We start from the raw sequence: 12369 nt of genomic DNA, 5'->3' as shown, positions 1-12369 counted from the left end.
TACATTCCATTTCTTGCTTGACAATTTCTAACTTTCCCTGGTTCATGCTTCTCACATTCCATGTTCCTATTGTGTGTGTCATACAACTCCAGACTCTCCTTTCACATCTGTGCGCATCAGCCTTTGGGTTTTCTTTCAGCTTTGACCCAGCTGCGTCATTAGTCACAGCGCTACTCGTACTTGTCCTTTGTTCTTCTCCAGTAGCTCAGTGAGTGCCTTCTGACCTGGGGGTCTCATCTTCCAGTACTATCTCATGTTGCATTTTGGATACTCTGTTCATAGGGTTTTCGTGGTAAGAGATATTCAGAAGTAGTTTACCATTGCCTTCCTCTGAGTTTGGATGCATCTTAGTCTAGTGTCTCAGGTTTGGCCATTCCACCTTGAGTGCCCCTGCTAGGAGTCTAGCCTCATGGTCTAGACTCTTGACGGCATTGCTCTCAGCTTCTTCAACACTCAAACACTCTCACCACATTAAGGTGTGCATCCTAAAGGTGCCATGCTGGAGTTTATTTCCTTAGACATGTCAAAGATTTCAATGAGATTAACTTCCAAGAATGTTTCAGCACTAGATATATTTTTTCTTTTGGTGTCCCCAGGACCCCTGTGAAACTGTTCTCACACAGTCTATATGGCTAACTCTGGGGATCACAGCCATTGCTTAGGCCAATTTTCCATAATCTGGTGCTCTCCAGATATTTTGGGCTACAAATCCCAGCAACTCCAACCAGCAACCAATGGCCAGGGATATTGGGAGTTGTAGTTCAGAACATCTGGAGGGCATCAGGTTGGGGAAGGCTGGCATAGGCTGTACAGTCATAGGTAAATTTTATAAGTAGAATTGCTGCAAGAACATAATTATAAAAATCAGTGAGTGCTCTAGTGCAGGGGTGGACAGAAGGCAGTTCAGGATCTACTGGTAGATATTTGGGTGATTCGTGGTAGATTAGCAAGGATTTCTGACTGCTAGTTGTGTTGCAGTGGCAGCAACAAAATGATTCCCTCCCCCTAAGTTATGCTGATGAAATGAAGAAAGCTTGGGGGAGAGGGCTAGATTTTTGTCCTAAAGGACTGTGAGCTCAGTTCAGTTATGGTACTGAAAATAAATTCCTGGGCTCAGAATTCTTTAATTTTAAATGTATACCTTTTGCACCTGACTCCACTTGGTGGATCACAGGGTTTTAGTAAGAAACAAAGTAGATCTCACAAGCCTGAAGTCTGCCCTCTCCTGCTCCTGCATTCTTCCCCAGCAAGTGGTGTTCAGTGCCTCTGACACTGGAGGTGATAATATAGCTGTCATTACTAGTAGTCATTTATAACCATGCATAATCAAAGCTCTTTTTCTTTCTGACAGTTGCTGTCCTTCTGAAATGAGCTAGAAACAAAACAAAAAAAATTGCAGCGAGGTGAGCTGCTTGCTCTCTGCTGACTGTACTGTCTGCCAGTGGTGTGAACATGAGTAGCAACCTGCAGTGAGCATGACATCTCTAGCCAACATCATTGCTTCCCAGCAGTCTTAGTGGGTCTCTTTCAACAATGGACTGCTCTTACCAATTGCCTCCCAGGGTAGGTAAATTCCTTTCTTCTGATGAAATAGCCTGTTGCTGCACATTGAAACAAATAAGTTAATAAAGGTAATATTGCAATTCTTTTACTTCTATGCAAAAAACTTTGTGGGTTTCACTTAAATACCAGCAGCTTCTACAAGCGCAGAGTCTCCTTGATTCAATTTTGATGGAAAGGCAAACTGATGGGTCTTACCTCCTGTAGGATTTTGTGTTTTCCCAGTTGCATGTTGCACATAGGCCTACTAAAATGAAGGGAAGCCCTTGCATGAATATGAGTTTTTGTGCTTGTGCAAATCTATTGCGCAGTAGTTGTGGCTTCCGCTGGAGTGAGCCAGTGTGATATAATGGATAGAGCAGGGATTGGGAGCCTGTTGCCCTTCATATGTTATTGGTCTCCAACTCCCATCAGCCCCAGCTGGCATGGTCAATAGTCAGGGATGATGGGAGTTGTAGTCCCCATCTGGAAGGCCACAGGTTTCCCATCTTGAGGATAGTGTGTTGGAGTCAGAACTAGGTTAAATTCCCTCTTCAGCAATGAAGCTCACAGGGTAAACTTGAGCCAATCACTCTCTCTGCCTAACCTACTTTAACAGGTTATTGTTGAAATTAAAATAGGAGCACCATATACACAACCCTGAGTCCCCTGGAAAGATGAGCTGGATAAAAATAATTCAAGGATTTAATTACACATGGGTAGCTAGGCCATAATGCACCATTATTATGAAAGAAATGTCACAATAAGATTTTGCATGCTCAAGTTCAGTGAAATAAAAGATATGCTGGAATAAATAGAAATGAGACTCAGGCTAAATGAAGGGTTTCCTTTCAACCCTAGAGTTTTATGCTCGCTCAGGAGGACTATGTGTTGTAAGAAGCAATGGGTTTGTGTTGGGGAGGCCGTCAGAGGAAAAATAGCAGCCCTGCGCTCAGTTGTTCCTCCTTTGTAATACCTAGTTCAGGGACAGAGAACCTGCAACCCTCCAGATGTTGCTGGACTAAAATATCCATCATTGGACTTCTAAGTCCTATCAACTCCAGCCAGCATGTTCAGTGGACAGCATCTAGAAGCTGCACGTTCCCCATCCAAGCTAGTTCAGGTTGCCCCATGAACTGGTTAAAATGTGTATCTACCCACCCCACCTTCACATCATTTCAGACGGTGATGAAGAAATGCTCAGTATAATGACACTGGGACACAGGGTAACTTGAACTATGCATTACAAAGCCTCTGTCATGGGAGGGAGAAGCATTCGAAATGGGCTGCCATGTTTCTTATAACAAACAGTTTTACTCAGAGGTATGTAAAGCTGTGAAGACTTCACAGTCTTCCTATACCATTAAAATGCTACAAATGATGAAAAATCAAGTTTAAAAATAAAATGAGGTGTTTAATGCTACATTACATTGCAGCTGTCAATGCAGGCCACACAGGAGAACCTTGAGAGATTTCTTTCCTCCTCTGACACTTCCTCTGAAGGCATCCAAAACCTGGATGGAGAATTTCAGACACTTGAACAAGTTGAGCCAGGAGATGCAATGGACAAAGCAGCTGTAGGCTTTGTTTGTTTACTTGAAAATCATCAGTCTGCAAAGCCTGATCTGTCTTCATCCTTCAGCACATGGGTCCAGTTTGAAGATGCACCTTGGTCTAGCCCTCCACTAGAGAATGCCCATACAGGTTGGAATGTCATACTGTGCTATTGCCTGTTATAGTACTAGAGGAGCAGAGTTGTAACTCAGTGGTAGAGCACATACTTTGCATGCAAATGATCCGAGGTTCAATCCCTGGCATTGTCAGATAGGACTGAAAGAGACGCTGTCTGAAACCCTGGAGAGCCACTGGTAGTGGATAATACTTGACTGGTGCCTGCTTTGCTAGCCTTTGTGTATTGGGTAAATACCTTTTTTATTCTCGAGATTTTAAGTGATTATGTTACCTTGTTAATATTTATTGCTGCTTTAGGGAGCACAGGAAATCTGCATTGTATTGAGTTAGATTATTTGTCAGTCTAGCCCTTTATTGTCTTCTCTGACTGGAGGTGGCTCTCCAGGATCTGAGATGCTAAGAGGTCTTTCATACCACCTGCTAACTGATCCTGTTTTAACGGAGATGTTGGGGGTCTGATTCTCTGGCCTTCTGCATGCAAAGCATATTCTCTACTACTGTGCTGTTGCTATATTTTTTTTTTACTGTTTTGTGATTTTTAAATTATTTTATCTTATATTAAATGTTGATTTTAAAAGCTTTATTGTTGGCTGCCTTGGAAGAGTCTACTAAAGGCTGCCTTGGAAGAGTCTACTAAAGGCATGTATTTTAAAATAACACTTTAAAAAAGGGAAAAAATCAAGTCATTCATGAAAAAATGTAATTATGCAAATGTAATGTGGCACAGGTCCTGGGTAGGGGCACCAACGACATGGGAAATAACCATGTCAGTTATACAACTCCCATGGCGTCATGATGATTTATGCTACCAGTGCAACATGGTACAGGACCATATGGAACAACTAGCTCACACAGCAATGTTAACTTAAGAACTGGGCCTTAAAATCTCCCTTTAAAAGTCTCTCTTATATTGAGGTCACAAGTCAATAGGTTATCAATCAGATATACTGTTGGGCTAAGCTGCATCCTGGAACGTAGTGAGGTATGAAAATTAGAGCTAGAAAAGGACATCTAGACCACATTCCTCTCAAGGACTTTGTCTGATTCTAAATGGCACAAGTAACTTGGACTTTATCTCGCATCCTTGAGGAGGCATTTCCACAGCAGAGCAGACTTCACATAATGCTGATTGTGCTATCCACTCTGAAACTGGCAAAGGACAAAGCAATAACTGAAAATAATGAGAACATGATGTGATGCTAAAATTCAAATCTGGAGAGAATTCTCAAGCAAGGTATTCTAGGTAGAGCTTGCTTTTAAAGATTGTGAAAGTACATTCTTCTGTGATTTTGAACATTTCAAATTATAGATACTGCTTGGGCTTTTTAGGAAAAAAATAGCTCTATTCAAACATTCTGAAAGTATGTGTAGGGAGGGAGATAAGGATCACAGAGGCAGGCCCGGCCCTCCTCATTCTCCAGGTATTAGAGTCTATGCATACAAGTAAATATTATTTGTGTCCAACCTGTGCACATGTGGCTTCTATATATGAAAACTGATACCTTGTATTTTGCAAAACACAAAATTGCTTGTAAAGAGACTTCATGCATACAACTGATTACTGCTAATGATCTGCAGTAAGCTTTGGACTTTCACACTTCTTCGTGAGAGGAGAGTTAGTTCTGCTTGCAGTTTTGATTAAATCACAGCTTCTCATTTACTATGTATTTTGGAAAGTTTTTTGTCTGTTCCCTATGCATTTGGGCACCTCTTAAAATACTGTAAACCTACATGGGGCAGCTTTTTAGCCTAAACGAGCACCAACTCCCTTCTTCTGATCTTTAGCAGCAAAGTATTTTTAATGCATTGGTGATGAATAACTTAATATTCAGGCCTTAGCTGCCCACTTTCACCTCAGCTTTCTCTGGTCTCTTCCTCACACTTCCCTAGTCAACTGCCTTTTGTTACTGACAGTTATTTCTCGCAGGTGACAGTTAACTGCCCATTTTTCACTGACGAGAACCTGCCAGTTAGAGTGTGCTGATTCTTAGGCCAATCAAAATGTATTTACCTGATCCAGGCCTCGTCTATAAAAATTAAAGCAATTGCCTCTCTCCCCTTTCAGAACCTGTTGCCAAGTAGCTACTGCTAAACAGGCTTGCCACTTAGTAACACTACAAGGCCTTGAACTTTGACAGTTATACTCTGACACTAGCAGAGGTCACAGAAATCTTTTTCAAAGCACAAAATGTAAACAGATAATAGACATAGCATTCCTCTACAACATGTTAGCCTGTGTTTTTGTTTTATATTATAAAGTTTATAACAAATGAAGAGTATTTATAGGATTAAAGAACCAGTTGCCTTGCAGAACACTCAAACTGCATTTCTTTGCCTTAGGGAAATTTGCCATGAAATTTTTGAGAAGCCACACTCTATTCCAATGATATTTTGCACCAATGAATTTCTTCTTTTCTCATCACCCACCCTTTCAGAACCCCTTTTATGCCACCTAGTTCCACAAATTTATTTCTCTGATTTTTTAAAGCCCTTTCTCCAAAAACATCCTACTGGACACATCCGTCCTCAGGATTTTCTGAGAGACGGCCTCTCACCTCAGACAACAGTTGGACAACTACTTCTGAGAACACCAGCAGCCCAAGTATTACCCCTTCCTATACTGATCTGCAATCCATAAATACTGAAGACCTCACCAGTGGCAGAGCATCTGCAGCAGACTCAACTGGTAAGCAAACCTTGTACTCTTTTCCCCTTTTATTGACCGTGTTTCCCTAAATAAACTGTTAACTTCATAATCTAAATTTACAATGAATCCTAGCTCGGGCCTATTTCAAGTGCAATATCATGATACAAGCTTCAGCAAGATGGCTAAGTCAACTGCAGGTTCTGTTATTCTTGATGCTGCTGCTGTACCAGTCTTCAAAGAAGAGCCTGCGGGTATTTTGACACAAGCTTTACAAATTGTTTTATCTGCTACTGGAATAGCATAGCTACTTCAGCATATTTATTTATTTATATTTATTTATTTATTAAACTTGTATACCGCCCCATAGCCAAAGCTCTCTGGGCGGTTTACAGTTTGCGTTTCCTTCATTCACAGGTGAAGACTTCTGCTTTAAAGATCTCTAGCCCTTCTACCTGATATCTAGCTCAGGAAAGGTTTTTTTCTTTTTAAGAGCTAAACTAGACTTGACGTTATTTATGTTTTTAGCCCTGGTGTGTATGGTCTTCCATTAGAGTTACCAGGTCTCCGGTTTTTGGCTGGAGTCTCCAGTTTTTTTTGGGGGGGGGCCTCTGGCTCTCCGGCTAGCACCCCTTAATCTCCGGACTCTCAGCTTCAATTAAAAAAAAAATTAAGTTTCTAGGTGGTCTGGTTCCCGAGATATACACCAAAATGTCAGTCCCCCCGCGACTGTTTAATCTATTTAACTGATACGACGCTGAAGTTGGTTCCTAGTTCCCAGTTCCTTATTTGCTTGAAAGTTCAAAACACTAAAAAAGAGGAAGAGTTGACAACTACAGGAACTTCAAACCAAATTTAACATGTCTCTGAACTCCAAAATATATGTTGGGGTACGCTGTATGATATATCACTGTGATCGGGGGACTCTCCCCATCAAAAATAACAATGCATTTATGCAATCAAAATCATCAGGCTTCTGATATTATCATAAATACATAATGATGTCATAAAATCATAAAAAATAAGTAACTGGGGGTGCCCACCCCAAACTCTGCTCTGGGACAGGACAAATCATACACCCCAGGAAAGGGGAGGGTGTCCTCTACGAGATGCCACTGTGTCCCGCCTGGCCCAGAGCTTCTGCTGGGCGCAGGGCATGGAGAGGGGCATCTATGCAAAATCAAAATGGACAAAAACACATAAGAAACAATAAGTAACTGGGGGTGCCCACCCCAAACTTTGCTCTGGGCCAGGACAAATCCTATACCCCAGGAAAGGGGAGGGTGTCCTCTATGAGATGCCACTGCGTCCCACCTGGCCCAGAGCTTCTGGGCGCAGGGGAAGGATGAGGGCATTATGCAGACAGAAAGGGTAGAGAATCTTCTTACTCTTACTCATTTCTCAGACCTCTTTCTGAAGTGAAGGGTCAAATCTGTAAAGAAGTTTGGAGCAGCCACATTAAAAGATAAGGACAGGGCATTCCAGGCAGGGGGTTGCCAACCCTGCTTGGATATGGATGTCTTTGCAGAGGATCCCTAGTCAAGCTTTACCAACAGCACAATCCAAACTATATCTACTCAGAAGTAAGTCCTGTTGAGTTCTATGGGGGCTTAGTCCCTTAGTACATGTGTTTAGAATTGCAGCCTTCAGGGGCATCCATCTTTACTCCCGAATGGTCCCATCTAACATCTCCACAACACTAGGCTCCTTTCTTCCTACAGTGACCTTCTGGTGACTGGCCTGGCCTGAAGGCACTTAAACCCTTCTTGCCAAAAGCAAGTAGGCTAGATTAAATGTTCTCTACCCAGGCTCCATCTTTTAGCTAATATGTCTAGCTTAATTTCCAGTCAGATATTTTTTTTAATTGTATGCTCCAAGCAACTGTGATTGATGCTTAATGTGTCATGCTTAATGACATCACTCGGGCCCGCCCCTAAAATCTCAGGTTTTGGGATGCTTCTGACCTGGCAACCCTATCTTCCATCCGTCTCCCCATCCTGGTAGCTTGATAGGAAGCCAGATTAGGAGTGTGGTATGGGGGACTTCAACCCTTTCCTCCTCCCATGCTATCTATTTACTGCAGGGAGGGGAAATAATGCATCTCATATATTATTGTCTTTGCCCCAAGACAAAGGGGGGGATCTGTGATCTTTGGACCTTTTTAAAAAACAACTTTGATTCCTCTGTTGGGGGAGGGCAGACTTTGGACAGAGCAGCAGTCCTGAAGGAGGAAGTGTTCAACTACTTCTGTCTTTGCTATTTTCCCAATCTAAATGATCCTGCACAGCTGATATTAGCTGTGGTAGTGATGGGTACAGGTGCCTCCATCATGCATATATTTTTCTACTGCAGGACTAACAGTAACTGAGGGGTGGTAGGATTAAAAATCCCTTCACCCCTTGTTGCTGTTCTGATCAAAATCTGAGTCCCCTGCAGCTTCTTTAAATTGAGGAGGAGGAGAACTTTACATCACATTTTATTTATTTATTTATTTATTTATTTATGCTTATATACCGCCCGACTAGCAACAGCTCTCTGGGCGGTGAACATTAAAAATACAATAAAAATAACACAATACAGTATATCACAATACAAAACTGTACAAAAAACTGTACAGTCTAAAATCAAAATATAATAATTTAAAATTAACAGGAATTAAAATGCCTCAGAGAAGAGAAAGGTTTTAACCTGGCGCCGAAAAGATGATAGTGTCGGTGCCAGGCGCACCTCCTCAGGGAGACCATTCCATAGTTCGGGGGCCACCACTGAGAAGGCCCTAGATCTTGTCACCACTCTCCGGGCTTCCCTATGAGTCGGAACCCGGAGGAGGGCCTTCGTAGTAGACCGTAGTGTACGGGCTGGTTCATATCGGGAGAGGCATTCCGACAGATATCGTGGTCCCGTGCCGTATAAGGCTTTATAGGTAAGTACCAACACTTTGAATCTGGCCCGGAAGCATATTGGAAGCCAGTGCAAACGGGCTAGCACAGGTGTTATATGCTCAGACCGCTTAGTTCTTGTTAGCAGTCTGGCCGCCGCATTTTGCACTAGCTGTAGCTTCCAAATCGTTTTCAAAGGTAGCCCTACGTAAAGCGCATTGCAGTAGTCCAGACGCGAGGTTACCATAGCATGTACCACTGATGTGAGGTCCTCCTTACTCAGATAGGGACGTAGCTGGGCTACCAACCGAAGTTGGTAGAACGCATTCCGGGCCACCGAGGCTACATGAGCCTCAAGTGTGAGGGAAGAGTCTAAGATGACTCCCAGACTACGCACCTGTTCCTTTAGGGGGAGTGTAACCTCATCCAGGACACGGTATATATCCACCATCCGATCAGAGAAACCATCCACCAACAGCATCTCAGTCTTGTCATGATTGAGTCTCAGTTTGTTAGTTCTCATCCAGTCCATTGTCGCGGCCAGGCAACGGTTCAGCACGTCGACTGCCTCACCTGAAGAAGATGTAAAGGAGAAGTAGAGCTGTGTGTCATCAGCATACTGATGACAACGCACTCCAAAACCGCCCCCAGCGGCTTCATATAAATGTTAAAAAGCATGGGAGACAGAACCGAACCCTGCGGGACCCCACATTGGAGAACCCACGGTGTCGAGCAATGTTCCCCAAGCACTATCTTCTGGAGACGACCCGCTAAGTAGGAGCGGAACCACTGCCAAGCAGTGCCTCCAACTCCCAACTCCGCAAGCCTCTCCAGAGGCTCTCCATGGTCGATGGTATCAAAAGCCGCTGAGAGGTCAAGGAGAATCAACAGAGTCACACTCCCTCTGTCTCTCTCCCGACATAGCAAAGTTTCTAGATATTCTAAATGACTATTACGTAGACCAGTTGGTCATGAAACCGACCAGAGGGACGGCAACCCTGGACTTAATCCTCAGTGGGGACCGGGACCTGGTGCGAGATGTAAGTGTTGTTGAACTGATTGGGAGCAGTAAGTGCTATTAAATTAAACATACATGTAACTGGCCAATTGCCAAGAAAATCCAACACGGTCACATTTGACTTCAAAAGAGGAAACTTCACAAAAATGAGGGGATTGGTAAAAAGAAAGCTGAAAAACAAAGTCCAGATGGTCACATCACTCGAAAATGCTTGGAAGTTGTTTAAAAACACTCTATTAGAAGCTCAACTGGAGTGCATACCGCAGATCCGAAAAGGTACCGCCAGGGCCAAGAAGATGCCAGCATGGTTAACGAGCAAAGTCAAGGAAGCTCTTAGAGACAAAAAGTCTTCCTTCAGAAAATGGAAGTCTTGTCTGAATGAAGAAAATAAAAAAGAACACAAACTCTGGCAAAAGAAATGCAAGAAGACAATAAGGGATGCTAAAAAAGAATTTGAGGAGCACATTGCTAAGAACATAAAAACCAACAACAAAAAATTCTATCAATACATTCAAAGCAGAAGACCATCTAGGGAGACGATTGGACCCTTGGATGATAAGGAAGTCAAAGTTGTACTAAAGAACGATAAGGAGATTGCAGAGAAGCTAAATGAATTCTTTGCATCTGTCTTCACAGTGGAAGATATAGGGCAGATCCCTGAACCTGAACTAACATTTGCAGGAAGGGATTCTGAGGAACTGAGACAAATAGTGGTAACGAGAGAGGAAGTTCTAAGCTTAATGGACAATATAAAAACTGACAAATCACCGGGCCCGGATGGCATCCACCCAAGAGTTCTCAAAGAACTCAAAGGTGAAATTGCTGATCTGCTAACTAAAATATGTAACTTGTCCCTTGGGTCCTCCTCTGTGCCTGAGGACTGGAAAATGGCAAATGTAACGCCAATCTTCAAAAAGGGATCCAGAGGGGATCCCGGAAATTACAGGCCAGTTAGCTTAACTTCTGTCCCTGGAAAACTGGTAGAAAGTATGATTAAAGCTAGATTAACTAAGCACATAGAAGAACAAGCCTTGCTGAAGCAGAGCCAGCATGGCTTCTGCAAGGGAAAGTCCTGTCTCAGTAACCTATTAGAATTCTTTGAGAGTGTCAACAAGCATATAGATAGAGGTGATCCAGTGGACATAGTGTACTTAGACTTTCAAAAAGCGTTTGACAAGGTACCTCACCAAAGGCTTCTGAGGAAACTTAGCAGTCATGGAATAAGAGGAGAGGTCCTCTTGTGGATAAGGAATTGGTTAAGAAGCAGAAAGCAGAGAGTAGGAATAAACGGACAGTTCTCCCAATGGAGGGCTGTAGAAAGTGGAGTCCCTCAAGGATCGGTATTGGGACCTGTACTTTTCAACTTGTTCATTAATGACCTAGAATTAGGAGTGAGCAGTGAAGTGGCCAAGTTTGCTGACGACACTAAATTGTTCAGGGTTGTTAAAACAAAAAGGGATTGCGAAGAGCTCCAAAAAGACCTCTCCAAACTGAGTGAATGGGCAGAAAAATGGCAAATGCAATTCAATATAAACAAGTGTAAAATTATGCATATTGGAGCAAAAAATCTGAATTTCACATATACGCTCATGGGGTCTGAACTGGCGGTGACCAACCAGGAGAGAGACCTCGGCATTGTAGTGGACAGCACGATGAAAATGTCGACCCAGTGTGCAGCAGCTGTGAAAAAGGCAAATTCCATGCTAGCGATAATTAGGAAAGGTATTGAAAATAAAACAGCCGATATCATAATGCCATTGTATAAATCTATGGTGCGGCCGCATTTGGAATACTGTGTACAGTTCTGGTCGCCTCATCTCAAAAAGGTTATTATAGAGTTGGAAAAGGTTCAGAAGAGGGCAACCAGAATGATCAAGGGGATGGAGCGACTCCCTTACGAGGAAAGGTTGCAGCATTTGGGGCTTTTTAGTTCAGAGAAAAGGCGGGTCAGAGGAGACATGATAGAAGTGTATAAAATTATGCATGGCATTGAGAAAGTGGATAGAGAAAAGTTCTTCTCCCTCTGTCATAATACTAGAACTCGTGGACATTCAAAGAAGCTGAATGTTGGAAGATTCAGGACAGACAAAAGGAAGTACTTCTTTACTCAGCGCATAGTTAAACTATGGAATTTGCTCCCACAAGATGCAGTAATGGCCACCAGCTTGGATGGCTTTAAAAGAAGATTAGACAAATTCATGGAGGACAGGGCTATCAATGGCTACTAGCCATGATGGCTGTGCTCTGCCACCCTAGTCAGAGGCAGCATGCTTCTGAAAACCAGTTGCTGGAAGCCTCAGGAGGGGAGAGTGTTCTTGCACTCGGGTCCTACTTGCGGGCTTCCCCCAGGCACCTGGTTGGCCACTGTGAGAACAGGATGCTGGACTAGATGGGCCACTGGCCTGATCCAGCAGGCTCTTCTTATGTTCTTATGTTCATAGGTCATCAAACAGGGCGACCAAGGCAGTCTCAGTGCCAAAACCAGGCCTGAACCCCGATTGAAATGGATCTAGATAATCGGTTTCATCCAATAGTGCCTGGAGCTGGTCAGCAACCACACGTTCCAGGATCTTGCCCAGGAACGGAACATTGGCTAC

General features: G+C 43.1%; 1 protein-coding gene across 2 annotated transcripts in view; it reads left to right on the top strand.

Annotated features, from left to right (window-relative positions):
• The window catches only part of STON2 (stonin 2), a 97885-nt gene that overhangs the window by 18135 nt on the left and 67381 nt on the right, over positions 1–12369 (top strand). For both annotated transcript variants that reach the window (XM_061611888.1, XM_061611889.1), the window contains 3 exons: positions 1352–1563; positions 2976–3243; positions 5720–5917. In XM_061611888.1, coding sequence (XP_061467872.1) covers positions 1534–1563; positions 2976–3243; positions 5720–5917 — 496 coding nt within the window. In that variant the 5' untranslated portion in view covers positions 1352–1533. The remainder of the gene's footprint in view (positions 1–1351; positions 1564–2975; positions 3244–5719; positions 5918–12369) is intronic.

This window comes from Rhineura floridana, chromosome 2, assembly GCF_030035675.1.
Source record: "Rhineura floridana isolate rRhiFlo1 chromosome 2, rRhiFlo1.hap2, whole genome shotgun sequence".
Classification (NCBI taxonomy): Eukaryota; Metazoa; Chordata; class Lepidosauria; order Squamata; family Rhineuridae; genus Rhineura; species Rhineura floridana.
This window is presented reverse-complemented; position numbering and strand designations above follow the sequence as displayed.